The sequence below is a fragment of the Pseudonaja textilis genome, chromosome 2 (genome assembly GCF_049901715.1).
Source record: "Pseudonaja textilis isolate UNSWEBS1 chromosome 2, rPseTex1.2, whole genome shotgun sequence".
NCBI lineage: Eukaryota > Metazoa > Chordata > Lepidosauria > Squamata > Elapidae > Pseudonaja > Pseudonaja textilis.
The window spans coordinates 39,052,778-39,067,817 of record NC_141991.1 but is presented as its reverse complement, the minus strand read 5'-3'; the positions used below and the strand labels follow the sequence as shown (position 1 = coordinate 39,067,817).

General features: G+C 39.2%; 1 protein-coding gene across 1 annotated transcript in view; it reads right to left on the bottom strand.

The window, feature by feature from the left end:
- The window catches only part of ARL8B (ARF like GTPase 8B), a 34,976-nt gene extending 22,276 nt beyond the window's left edge, over positions 1–12,700 (bottom strand). The window contains exon 1 of the mRNA XM_026722616.2: positions 12,449–12,700. Coding sequence (XP_026578401.1) covers positions 12,449–12,571 — 123 coding nt within the window. The 5' untranslated portion in view covers positions 12,572–12,700. The remainder of the gene's footprint in view (positions 1–12,448) is intronic.
- Positions 12,701–15,040: the final 2,340 nt, after the last annotated feature.

The following is a 15,040-nucleotide window of genomic DNA, read 5'->3' as shown; positions in this document are numbered from 1 at the left end:
CCATAATCTTGGCAATGTCCTGATGAGCTCTGACATTGGAGACTGAGACATGTTGCTTGAGCTGGCGGAGCCAGCGAATGGATGAACGGGTGAAGAAGGAGGCAGCAGTGGCCGATCTGATTGCCCAGGCATCCAACTGGTGGGCTCGGCGCAAGGCCAGCTCGGCCCGCTTCTCCTCCGGCCTCAAGGCCTCCAAGGGGTCACTGAGGGTGGATGAAGAGGCCAGACCCACAATGGGCTCATCAACCTCCAGAGTGCCTAATAAATTGGAGAATTCGGGGTCCAGGTTGAAAAAATTTTTATCGTGGGCCAACGGGGTGGGAGGGGCGCTGAAGAGGCCAACTGCTTGATTACCAGGTCAGAGAAGATGGGAGGAGTTGGTATGACCTCAGCCTCTACTATGGGCTGTTTGAAAATGGAGTCCTCTGGACCTTCCGGAGCAAGAGGAGTGGGATCAGAGGAAGACTGAGTATTTAGGCCCGAAATATTCCTGGCCTTGAAGAGGAGGGACTTGAATAATTGAGGCTTGAATAATCCCACAAAGGCAGGTTGGTCGGGAGTGAGGCCCTCATCCTTGGACATCTCTGCTTCGAGTGGGTCTACCTCAGAAAGGGGTTCGCTGTATGGCAAAGACCCCAAATCAAACTCCTCCTCTTCTTCCCTGATTAGATCTAGGTCCCCTTCCACCTCCTCCTCCTCTCTTATTGTAGGGGGGACTTCCCCTTGGGGGGGTACCTGTTCATGGAGCGGTTCCGATCTGGGCAGGGATCTTACTGATTGTGATTCGTAATCAGGGGCCATCGGATGGATACCGGGCCTGACTATCTGCTGGAGTCCTTCTGCGATCCCTTGGCAGATAGCCAACCCCATCCAGGACCTCAGTTGCTCTGGAACCTCTTGGATGAGGGGTTCCTCTTGTCGCAGACCAGCAGCTGTAGGGGTGAAGATAGCTTCTGGTGCACGTCTAGCCGGTGCTTCAGGAGTTTGATGACCCTGAGAGGGTGAGCTGCGCCTGGATAAAGAGGAATAGACTGGAGGAGCGGGGGATTGCGTGGAGGTAGAGGGGGTGGAGGGTGGAAGGGCAGGAGGCACAGAGGCTGTCTGGTGCATCTGTCGATCTCCTTTTCCAGCACCTTGTGGCGTCTTAAGGCATCCCTCTGAGAGGCTTTGGATGTTTCCTTAGCCTGCCTGCGCAAATGGTGGGTTTTAGATTTGGCCTTCAACGAAGGACCTCTGGAAGGATTGCCCTCTACCATTTCAAAAGGAATCGTGGAAGATTAAGAGTCAATATGAGGCGGTGGGCACGCCTAGGGTTCGACCTGCAACAAGGCCAGCAGCCCTAAAAAAGAATTATTTCACATCCCCCTTTTGACTTACTCTTTACTTATATTATTATTATTATTATTATTATTATTATTGTTGTTGTTGTTGTTGTTGTTGTTGTTATTGTTATTAATTTTATTATTGTTATTAATTTTATTTTATTTTTAAACAATAAAATACCAAAAAATGGGAGTCCAATCAGCCAAATGAACGCCAGAGGCCTGAGGAGGGAGAGCTAGGCCTTCAGCAGCTGCCTTCCCAGGCAGAACTGGGCGGATGTGGTGCTGCTACTGCTGCGCCTGCTGAGTCCAGCTGCAGGATAGCCAACAAATAGTAAAGCACTGAATCAGCCTCAGGGCAAAAAAGGCTGGAGAAGGTAATAGAAAAAAAAGGAACAGCTCTGAACAGGCCTACGGGTCCCGTTCCTTGAGGTAAATACGCACCGCAGCATTATAGTGAATTCAAAATGGCGCCCAACCACGAGGCGGTGCTCAAAATGGCGGACGCCAGTGAAGCGCGTAGTTCGGGGCCTCTCAGTGGCGGAAAAAACCTCCCCAGGGACAATCTAGGGTCCGCAAAAGGAGAGGGCAGGAAGGGAAGAGAAAAACTCTTCTGGTAGTGAAAAGGCAAAGGAAATGGCGTTCGGAGGGTGGGGGTGGGGTGAACGGAACGTATTTAACTGAATAAAATCAAGCCGCTGGCAAGCGGAGTGGAAAGTAAAAGGAAAAACCAAGCAATAAGGCAGGGTTAAGGAAAATAAATGAGCAATACGACCTGAAATGGGACGAAAAATGAGTCAGAAAGAAACAATCTTGAAACGGCCAAGGAGCTCTTCGAAATTGCTGCCTGTCTGCACGAGGCTGAGCATAAACTGGGGAACGCTATGGAGGTGTCATGTGGAGGAGGAGGAGCGTTCCTCAAAATTAAGCTCAGCCTACAAGTGCAGAGACTGAAGCACTTCTGGATGTTCTGAGCAGCTCTAAGGAGAATGTGGAATTCATACTGAGCTGCAACAATTAGATAAAATCTTAATTGGTCCTGAAGAGAAATTCATAACATGAATGTATAATTAATTATTAAAAGTTGCATTGGAAGAGGAAGTTGTAAAAGGTTGCATGATAGCATGGGCAAAAAATATTGGACATAATATAGATTTAGCAAGTTGAGAAAAAATTGGAACAAAAATTATACATTAACAAGATCAACAGCCTATAAAGAAAATATGTACAAGATGTTTTATTGCTGGCATTTTTCCACCAATGAGATTGTATCCTAACACGAATCCAACATAGTGGAAATGCAAACAGAACCAAGGTACCTTCTATCATATGTGGTGGTCATGCCCAGAAGCACAAAAATACTGGACCAAAATATGGAGTTGGATACAAGAGATAGTGGAAGATCGAATAGAATTTAAACTGCTGACACCGGAGTTGTTTCTGTTAGGAATAATTAAAGGGAAATATAGGAAGAAGATTAAATATATTTTATTACATATTTTGACAGCAACAAGGATTGTATATGCACAATATTGGGAACAAAATAACACTTCCCTTTGGAGAAATTAATAATTCAAAAAATTCTAGACTGTGCTCAAATGGATAAATTGACATTAAAATTAAAAGATAAAGAAGAGTCGGAGTGTTACGAAATTTGGGATAATTGGTATAAATGGTTGAACAATAGAAATAAGGATAAAGGAGATTTAAAAAATTATGATAAAGGTATATAAAAGTAGATATTTACATGAGATTGGTTTGTATAATAATTTGTATAATAATGATGACATAGTACTGTTAAAATTAAGATCAATATGTGTAAAAGAACAATATGTGTAAAAAAGAACAATACAAATTATTGTCAAAAAAACCTACTAAAGTTCAATACTAAATTGGCGCCAAATAATTCAAGAGGTGCTGGATTTATACCATTTGTGGGAACATAATGAAGCCAAGCTAATGATGCACTTAACTCTGCCCCCAGCTCTGCCTGCTCTTCTCCTACATATAGCCCTTTAAAGCTAGATCTCTCAGTGGTCTTTAATAACATCAACTATAATATTTTCCTGTGTTGTCTAGGAAGGAAACCATTCTGCTCCATTAGTTCCCAAGTAGCTGATTTCAGGTGTTTATGAACAAAAAAGGTTCAGCATTCAGATATCTCTATACAGGGTGTTCCAGGGTTTGATTCTCTCTCAACCCAAGTTGCTTAAGATCCACACAAAGCACAGGTCAGTTAACATACTGCACAACCTGCAGAATATGTCATCAAAGTTAAAATCATGAAGCATGTAGAACAGCAACCTTGTTGAAGGAGAGTTAGCATGACTTCTACAGTGGTAGGTTCTGCCTCATTAAACTGCTTAAGTTCTTTGAAAGTGTCAAAAACATGCAGATGGAGATAATCCAGTTGAAACCTGAATTTCAAATTTCAAAAAGCTTTCAACAAAGTTTCTCTACAAAGACTTGAGAAGTTGGAATAATCATGGTATTACAGAAGTGGTCCTCCAATAGACCGATAACTTACTGAGCAACGAAAAACAAAAAGAAGGAATAAATGGGCATTTACACAATGGAAGCAAAAAGTGGGATCTTCTTTCTACTTCTATCCAGTAAATTAGGAAAAGTTTCAGAGGAAATAAAATTATTTAAAGGATGATATGGGCATTTTTAACATCACTTGTTTTATGCTTCCAATACATACAGAGTATTATTGAGGTTCTCTTCTACCTAGATATCTGGCAGGATAGGACACAGAAACAAGCATTCTTCATAGGAAATAAGAATAGCCTCTTCTCTTAGCACCTCTGAAAATTTATTAAAACTATAGGTAGTCTTCACTTAACATTTACAATGGTGAGATTGAAATATCCATCACTAAGCATAAAGTGCAGTGTCACATCACCATGCTGCTTAGTGATGGCAGTTCTGACACTTCCAGCAGTTTCCAATTACCATCACCACAGTTAAACAAATCACCATTGGACATTAAACAAGGATCTCGTTGTGGCTCTGACTTCCAATTTCCTGCTACCTTCCCCATTGACTCTGCTTGGTCTGCTTGGTCACAATTACATGACTACAAAAAAACAGCCATGTTGGAAATGTGTACCTGTTGCTGAAGTCCCAGATCACAATTGCATAACTGCAGGGCCAGAACTGAGGACCAGTCATTAAGTACCACTTATTTAGCACTGTTGTATATCCAAACAGTTACGGAATGAAAAGTCATTAACTGAGGACCATCTGTTTTAGAACTCAACAGTCTTCAAGGAATAATACTGTTGTCTTAGTGAGATCAGGCATGATCTATTGTTGCTTATTACTACTTCATTGGTATTTATTATGTATAAATAGTTGGTTCATCACATAGAATCAATTGCAACTGAAACAACAAAAACTAAATATTGTTTGCATATACTTTTTATTGGGATATCTTCTTTGCTTTCAGTTGTGATTTTAATGTTTTATGCCTACTGGATTGTAAATTGCTATTAAATATTCAGATTAGGTGGAAAACAGGTAATAAGAATTGTAGCATGTATTAGAAGGAGCTGCCTTTGAAAAAATATGGGTGCTTCCAGTGCTCATTTGAATGAAAATGAAGTGCTCATTCGCTAAATGAACATTGACATGTTTAACAGTAAAACTGCTGTCTACTGTTTTGTTTCCAGTACAATTCAAAGTGCTGCTTTAAAATATTACATGGCTTGGTACCCAGGCCAAATTCACCTTGCCATGTGCAATCTAAAGATGCTAAAGATCTATACAACTATGCTAAAGATTAGAATCACACGAGCCATGGTATTTCTTGTGATACTCTATGGAAGCAAAATTCATCTTTAACAAACAGGATAGGAAGAATATTGATACCTTTGAACACTGAAGTTGGAGAAGACTCTTAAGTATATTGTGGATAGCCAAGAAAACTGATAGATGCATTTAGGTGAACACCTAGCTCTCTGGAAAAGGCTCTAATGCTGGGAAAGATAGAGGAGAAGAAGATGATCAACAACTTAATGGGTGGATTGAATTATGATGGCGATCAATGCACATTGCAAGACCTGAAAGAGCAAGATAAGGATTGACATGGAGAAAATCGATGTGGTTCCTAGGAGCCTAAAACGACCTAGTCCATAATCAATAATCAATCAACGCTAAAAGTTTCCATTCCCTGGAAATAAGGGTAGTGAAACCTTGATACACCTTCCCAGTGGCTTTCCTTTCCCACCCCACAACATCGTATCACTCAAGATATAGAATGCCTTCACCTTCTTGTGTCCAAAATGATGTTTCACAGAATGAATAGATGCACTGATGGCAATGGGCTGACTTAATTAAGGTAGATCAATAATGATTTTAAACACTGTATTCTGTTTTGCAAGCCATCTGAATCATTTAGGAAAAGAATGCTCTATATAACTGTATAAATAAACTGACGTTATTCTTACCATGATAGTATATATGACCAAAACAGAAACATTAATTTTTAGGCCAAGATAATTTTTTTTCACCTGGCTGCACAAGGAAACTCAACATCTCTGTCTAGATAAATCAGAAACATTTTCCCTCAACACCTTCCACCTATTGCCAATATGCTACACAAATCAACAGTGATTTCTGAATAGATTCTATTGTTTTAAAGGGAGGGGTTGCATTGCTTTAACTGGTTGCCTTATTTGCAAGCATACTTTAGCTGAAATACAGCTGTAATTTCCTTTTCACTTGTGATATATACAAATATTACATATACATATATCTCATATATATATCTATACAGATATATATATATATACATACATACATGCATATATACATACATATATATATTCCTATGAAAAGCCATTTCATTATTATTATTATTATTATTATTATTATTATTTGCATTCCTTTTCCTATTTAGAGCTGTTTGTGCTTTGCATAAGTCATCTGTAGGCTTTTAATAAAGATCAAAAGAAAGGTTTAGCAAAGATCACTGCTAAACCTTCATATATCAAAATCAGCCATGGAAGTGTCCGCATGCTTTGGCCCCAATAGCCATAAATTAGCAAACAGCATCTGTGACCAGATGTTGGCAATCACTAACAACCACAAATATTATTCCATAAAATTAGAAGAAGAGCAGATACAACTCTGCAACCTTTGCTTTAATACACTAAATGGAGTGGCATGCTCTGCTTCATAACAGATGATTTCAGCTTTATTAAATATTCTGAATTTATCCAGTTTTGTAACATCGTATTTCATGAGTAATACTATTACATTCATTTGGAAAATAAGTCATGATCCAGTTTGACTGATGACTGCATAAGAAACTACATTGTACATAAGGTTTACTTTGCAGTGAAAAGGGAATGCTCAACTTACAACTACAACAGAGGCCAAAATTTCCATTCCTGTCTTCCTAAGCAAGACAGTTTTTAAGAACATTTTGGCCCATCTTACAGTATTCCTTGCCACAGCTGTTAAGTAAATCACTGCAGCTGTTAAGTTAGTAACATGGTTGTTAAGTGAATCTGGTTTCCCCTTTTGATTTTGCTTGTCAGAAGGTCATAAAAGGTAACCACACGACCCTGGCACATTACAACCATCATAAATACATGCCAATTTCCAAGTGTTTGAAATTTGATCATGTGCCCATAGGTGTGCTGTAACAATCATAAATGTGAAAAATGGTCATAAGACATTTTTTTCAATGCCATTATAATTTAAAACTGTCACTAAATGAATTGTAAATATAGGACTACCTGTATTACCATTAACAGAAGTGAAATTGTTCCAGAGATCCTTGCTACAATGATGGCTGCACATAAATATAACTATACCGTTTTTAATGCCATATACAATTTATAATACTATTCTATATTTTACTACCCAAAAGAAAAGATATATAAAATCAGTCTAATTTCATTCCCAAAGGAAAAAAAATGAAAACTTTATCTAGGTTTCTGACCATTATATTCACTTTAGTTCTTAAACAAAACTTGCAATACAAGAATTATGATAAAGTAATAAACATTAAATATGTATCAATTCCAATCTAGGAAAGGATTCTTACAATCTTTTAACATTTAATAAATATTAAAAGGGTACAAGAACACCAATACAAAATAAGCCACAGAGGCCTGAGCCTATAATTTGGCAAATTATAAATTACTGTAAATTATTAATTTAATCATGTTATTGGAGATATATTATTCTTATCAATAGAAGACCAATACAAAATTAAAGCAGGTTTATAATACCATCTAAAACAATGTAGCATTTGCCACATGGCAATAAGGTATGGTCCAAAGGACAACAAAGCCTTTGCGCTGAATCCAAATTTAGTTATATATGCATAATTCACTTGTTAACCCAGATATATTGTTATTCTCAAAGTGTTTCTGGACATCATTCAAAATATTGATCATGTTATTTGGGACTTATACGAGCCTAGTCGACTCCTAGAAGAGAGCATTACATAAAGTAAGCAATAAGTTAATTATTAAAGTTAATCAATGGACTTGTGAAGACACATTTTAATAGCTTTTTATTCAACTAAGAAATAAACAATAACTATGTAACTGGGGTTTAAAAAAATCAGTATGACCAAAACATGACAGCCAAGAATTAGGGCTTTCTGTAGTTATTTTGTGGTTATCCGTACTTTTTATGCTCAGATCTGGTAATCCTACGACTACACAAATTGAATTAACAAATAACTGTCTATCATTTATAATGAATTCTATTTCTGCTTTAAGAATTTAAGTTTACTTTTCTTATATACAAAACCCTCCCTTCTTTCCACATCTGTATATCAACCTCTCCTTGTTATTCCATAATAAACCAATTTTTATTGAAGATAAAAAGGTCCCTTTCATAAAACAAAAATTATGTTACCAATAGCAACTCAGTTGAAGCAATTTTTTTCCTCATAATTTGACTCATCAATAAAAACAAAATCTTATTTCATCTATACAAATACAGCCACGTATGCCAAGTTAAAGATAGCTGACAATTCATTTGAAAGGTTACAAGAGGTTACAAGAGGGCATGTTTACTTTGAAGATTATTTTGAAAGGAAGCTAACATAGCCTTCTCCTCTCAAAAAATAATTGGAATAAGAAACTAGCATAAATCATTGCTGATATGGTATTTTGGCTTCACCATTATAATTCAATAACTACCTCGCTTAAATGTATTTGCTTTGTAATCTTCAAAAAAGTAATATAATTGTCAAAGAACAAGATATTCAGGATCATGTTTTATTAGTTTAATTTGGCTATATATTAACTCAAGTATTCTGCTGCCACTTTTGATAAAGATCTCTAATCAAACAATACCAACACAAAACTTTGTCATAGCAATACATTTAGCACTTGAGTGCTGATCATAGAAATATATTCCGTGAATATTTGCCTAATTTTCCTGTTATTTTCTTTTGCCTAGGCAAGTAGGCTAATTTCGGTCTTGTGTAGTTTACTTCTCTTTTATCAGCAACAGAAGTCATCAATATATTTTAAATTTAAAGAAGAAATCCCTATTCAGAATCAATTTCAGGACATATTTATTTGTGGTTGCACACCCAAACTTTTGAATTTTTAGCAATGTCTATGCCCAAAGCTAAACATACTTCCCAATACTACAACTTATCACATCAAGAAAAAAGAAAAATTATATAGGAATACAATCCTTAAGGAATCTGCAATGATTTCCCCACTTTAGAAGTAAATTATTTCAGGAAAATGTTCAATTAGTTAAGCTTTAAATCCTAACTCTAACCTATACCCATCCAAATAAAATACAGGACCTGGAATAAAAGGGTGAATCAAACAGAGTAGGATCTTCAAGCACCTACTCAATAACCTATATATATATGAGCTACCTTCTTCCTGAAAATAGCGTTTTGCTGCCAGGGACCCTTCAAACAATAAACAAGAATGTATCTTAGGATCCTATTTTACCTAGTTTATACTAAAGCTTTTCTGCCTGTATCAACCAAATTAAAAAGAACATGTCAACATGCTCATCTCCTAAATTGAACATTAATAATGAATGTGAATATATGTGTCCCAGGATAATGTCTATGGAGATTCTCAATCATCCAGGTCATGGTTGTCCCAAAGGTGCTTTTTCAAAAGGCAACTGGACTTTTTGGTTTTTCTTTGAATATGTTTCACTTCTCATCCAAGAAGCTTCTTCAACTTTGACTGGATAGTGGGGCATGGAAGGATTTATATTCCTTGCAGACAGCTGGTCATTTGCATTCTTTTAGTGAGTCATTAAGGTCACCTGGAGGTTTATGTTTCATCAGGGTCACCTGAGTGGAGCCTTCTTGGAACTGTTGAAAGGACTGTGTTGTAGATTGGAGATAGATGATGTTGTATTCCTCCCCCTCTGTTGAGAGAGGGCTGCTCAATTTTAACATCAATGGCTTCTTTTACTCCTTTTTCAAACCAGCAATCCTTTCTGTCCAAAATGTGGACTTTGCTGTCTTTAAGAGAGTGGCTCGTATCTTTTAAGTGCAGATAAACTGCTGAAACTAGTCATGATGTGTTTATGATCCCAGAATAATGTTGCAGGATCCAATAATCTGGGTCAGTTACTGGGACCAGAGGTCTTCTGAGCTTTCAGACTCATGCTGGGAGGTTCAGGGAACCTCTCTCCAGCAGAAGTTCCAGTGACTGACCCAGATTAGATCCTAGAACATTAATTCACACACAAAAAAAAACCCCTACAGGACAGCTTCATTTAAATACTCCCTTAAGAAGCACTTGAAAATCTTGTCAGAATTAGGGTTGTATCCACACTTAAAAAATACAATGAATATTGTATTTATATCAATGAATTTTAAGATTAAAATTGCTTCAATTGCCTGCTTCAATCTCAGATAATATACTTACACAGTTTGCTAGTAAGAGTGATAACTCATTTAAATATATTTACAAATGCACTCTTGCCTAAGTTCAGGGCAAGTTTAAATGGCATACTCTACAAAGCATAATTGGTGCCTTGCTTATTTTTTTATACACATTATTGATACAAATGTAATAAAATCCAAGCAGGGTCCATTTTTAAGTTTCATAAACAAAAATAGAAAATATTTACAAAGTTTATTATATTGAGGGGGGCTGTAAAGAATAACTTAGCATGTGATGAAGCTACAGTTTATACTGCAAACTATAACTGTAAATCATAACATTACAAATTCAAAAACTGTAAATTACAACATTACAAATACCTTAAATATACCAAAATGATAATTCTAGAGCAACAGTGAACAATACTGTTACCAGGATCACCCAGCTTGGCCACACATATCTTGTTTGTTCTGTCAAACTAACACATTAAAAAAACACCAACAAAGACTTTTGAACTAATTTCAGCATGCATAATCAAGTGAACAGCTAAATTAAACAGGCATGTTCTAAACTGTACCATTGCAAAAGCATTTCCTAATCTATCCCAACCAGTTTCCATCAGTAGTTTGACCCCACCCTATTGTTGCTGCTTTAAGTAAAAGGTGACTTTGTTGTATCATATGACTATCATAGATGCTACTCCCTAACTCTTATCTTTCTAAATCCCCTCAGTCTTTATTAACTATGCCATAAAAACAAATTCAGCACAGTTTATTCCAGTATCAAAGCATTAGATATAACGCACTGTTCTAAGAAGCTGTATGGATCACTATAACATATTTTTCCACTGTAATTTTTGCTCAAATTATCTCTGATGAAGAATCATATTCCCAAATCCAAACCATACCAAAAGATTTCTATTTGCATCTAAGACTGCAACTTACAAAACTTTTTTGAGAGTTATCTCACTGAACTGAGAATTACCTCTTAAATATACATCCTTAAGTTTGCAGAGCTAATTGTTTCAATAGTATATGAGAAGAAAATCAGCTGAGGTAAAATGAAGACTATGACAAAGAAAAGTATCTGTTATAACTACAGAATACCCTGCCTCTGAGGTGCAAGAAGATTGCTAGTTCCCCAAGAGGTAGCCTGAATTCTCACTTAGGGAAGCAAGACTACAGGCAGTGGTTAAATGATACAGGTGGTAGTTAAAAGGTACAATAAATTTTGCATATTTCTAACCAACTATTGGTATATGAATGAGCCATCTGTATGTTTCCTGGAAAATCTCAGACACGTTCCAGGACAGTCCTGAGTTCTCCAATTGATCCCACCATATTCAGTCCTACATAATGAGGCCAATCTCTATACATATAAGTGATCTGACATTAAATGTCAAGTCTAAACCTTTGTGTCCCGATTTCTTCAAAAGAGGGACAAGACAGGCAAACCCAAAAGAGCACTATAAAGTCAAATGCCATAAACCCAAACGCCTTTTGTCTTTGCCACCCTGGGAACCTCTAACCTCCACGATTAGACGATTCCTTTTGGGGGGATGCCACACCCACGAAAGACTCAGAATGACAACAGCCCCAAGGACGGGAGGGTAATCCAGAGCAAGCAGATCCTGACCTTGCTCATCGCAAAGGAGCTACGCAGGAAGCTCCGGTCCAGCCAGGCGAAGATACCAAGCTGGTCGTCTCCAAAGCGTTAAGAACAATTAGGGTTTAAAAATTAAAAAAAAAAAATCCTCAGCCCCACCCCATGCCCAAGAAGACGAAGCCTCGGTCCCTACAGGCAGCAGCATCCCCACGCCACGAAGCTTAAAAACCTCCCCCAAACCACGGGATAGCAAACTATGATAGCTCAACGCTGCCCATAAGAGGGGAGAAAAAAACATCGTGCGTGGGGAAAGATTCGGGATCGGGGAAGGAGGGAAAAAGCATCGATCTTTCTTCTTTGCAGGCATTTTTTTCGTACGTGACCCTGTTACAAACCACCCTCGTAAAGGCAGCATTTCAGCCAGCACTTGCAGACCAAATGGCTTCCCCCCACCCCTTCCCAGGTTGCGTGGGACACGTTCTCGTGCCGTGGCACTTTTCATTAAAAAAAAAAAAAAAGAGGATGATCAGCCAGTTTCTGGTCCCGCTGGATTCCCACTGGAAGCGGCGAAGCAGCCCCGGGACAACCCCTTTCCCTTCGCTTCCCCTTCCCCAAACTCCGGCCGGGCAGAAAGAGCCGAGCCGGGGCGGGGCAGGGGCGCTCCGAAGCCTCTCTCACCGCGATGACGTTGACGAAGGTGGTCTTGCCCGAGTACTGCAGCCCGACCAGCGTCAGCTCCATCTCTTCCTTCCAGAAGAGCGACCGGAACCAGTCCAGCAGCCGAGACAACAAGGCCAGCATGGTGGCAGCGACAGCAGCCCAGCCCCGCGTCTCTCTCCTGCGTCCGCCTCGCCGGCTCCACTCGTTCCGCTTCGCCTTTCCGTCACCACGACACCGACCGACTCCCGGCGGCTGCAGCTGTTCCCCTCTGCCTCTTCGCGTCCGTGGGTCATATGACGGCTTGGCGTACCGGAGGACAAGAACGGCTCCCGTCCCTACGGCTTCCACCGGGATGGCCTCACAGCGGCCTCTGCCGGCAGCGGGGTGGCGCCACACCCGTGGAAGACTAAAGGAGGCGGAGAGGTCGGGAGGGACGGACAAGAATCGCTTCCTGAACTACCTGATAGATAGCCAAGGCAACAAAAGGAGACGCGGGCAGAGCTGGGGTGGCAGACCTGATCTGGGTTAAAGATTTTCTGCTCTTTCCCACCCCGGGTGCAATTCCTGGTTAGCCCCGATCAGGAAGAAATTTGAGCCAGAATTCACTTTGAAGTGAATGTTATTTTGTTTGTGCGCGCGTGCCTTTGCGTCAGTTTTGACTCGTGGCGACTGCCTGGACAAGTCCCTGTGGTTTTCTTGGCAAGAGTTTGGAAGTGGTTTGCCAATTGCCTGCTTCCTAGGATTTAGTATTTATTTAGTGTATGGCATATCATACATGGACTAGCAGTATGTATGTATGTGTATGTATGTATGTATATATAGGTGTGTGTGTATATATATAGGTGTGTATGTGTGTATATATACACACACACATATTTCATCTAGATTAGGAAAACACAATAAAATATAAACATTAAGGTCTATGTCCAAATGCCAGTGTCTAGGGCCATCTAACCATTGAAACAGTGTTTATTTTTTTAAAAAATACATCCTGGACCAGTATATGCCGTCAGCTTACAGCAGGTCACCATGTTGATTTACAGTTTGATGCAGGACCCTGCAGTCACTTTGAGGGGAAGATACTATGCCCCATTTATACTGAGAGTCTCGGCAGATGCTGTATGAGGTGCAAATTAGCAATTAGGATATGTACCTCACACAGCATCTGCTGAGACTCTTTGTATTTGGCTTTCTGTTGGGAAACAATACTAAAGATCTTAGGCAGATGTTGTGCAAGTGCCAGTGGGGATTTCTTGAATTTGAGTCTTCCGGCTGATAAATGAGGAAGGTTGACATGTTTCTGTGGGAGTGAATTGTTCATAGTTTTTCTTTATTCCTTCACTAGTGCATCTTGACTTCATAAAACTGGTGGTCCTGGCTCAGAATACAAAGCCAGTAAGTTGGAGTGGACTTAATTCCTAGGGCTGAGAGAAAATGACGGGCCCGAAGCCATCCAGCTGGCTTTGTGCTTACAGCAGGACTAAAACTCATGGTCCCCCAGTTTCTAACTATTAAATTGCAGTGTTAAACTGACTATTTTGTTTGATTGCACTGTTTCCATCTCAGGATGTATACACATTTGATGTGCTTGATACATGATACATTCTGCCTTTGAGGTGATTTTTGTTTAATTTATATATATACTGAAACACCACTGGTTTTCCCCAAGCATTCTGTGGTCTTATGCAGATAAGAGATTGCACGCAGGATATGGTGTTTACTTTAAAATAGTGGTGATCAGCAGATGGAGGACAAGTTGTCAGTGTTTTGCCATGATCAGATTACTCTGTATGCATGCTTATTGGTATCTCACACAAACTCAGACAAAGCAGTTGGACTAAGAAGCCAGCTGAATCCAGAGAGTTTTCTGAAGGTACTTAGAAATTTTCCTCAGAGAATCAAAGAATGTGTCCCACTGTACTCTTTTGTCACTAGGAAGTTAGATGAGATTGCTCCCAAGCAACTGCTTTTTGGTGCCAGGTACTTGAACCTTGAAACGAACAGCAATATAATGGTAGAAAACAAATCAAGTGAATATCACCACAGGAAAATACTGTGGGAATAGAAGCAGCAAAGCATTTCTTCTACTATACTCTTACTGCATCTGAAGACTGGTATCCAGCAACCTTTATGGGAGTTACCTGTGCTATTTTGGGGAAAGACGGATGAAGATTGCCCTTTGGGCCACTGTGACATATCTCCACAACCCTTTGCAGAACGTATTTGCTCAGAGTTAAATGGGAAATCTAGATCAAATAATGCCTTGTGACTCAAAGTAACATTATTTTGATCTTGTAACAATCCAGGAACCAGATAGGTTTATCTGTGACATGAGTTATACCATGTATAAGCTGGAGCTATTGGTCCATCTATTTTCTCTAAAGGTGTGTGTATGGATTTCGGAGGTGGTTAAAGCTTTCTTAAGAAGTACTGCCTATTACAAAAGGAGAGTGTCTTGATCAAGTTGTGTTAGACAACTTCTGCCCAGTCCCAAATCTATTTTAGGAGAAGATTAGGGATATGCTGATGGAGTTTCAGCTAAAGAGATCCTAAACAAAATAGATCTGAATACTTCCCAGTCGGGAGGAACTAAACAGGACTGATGGATTC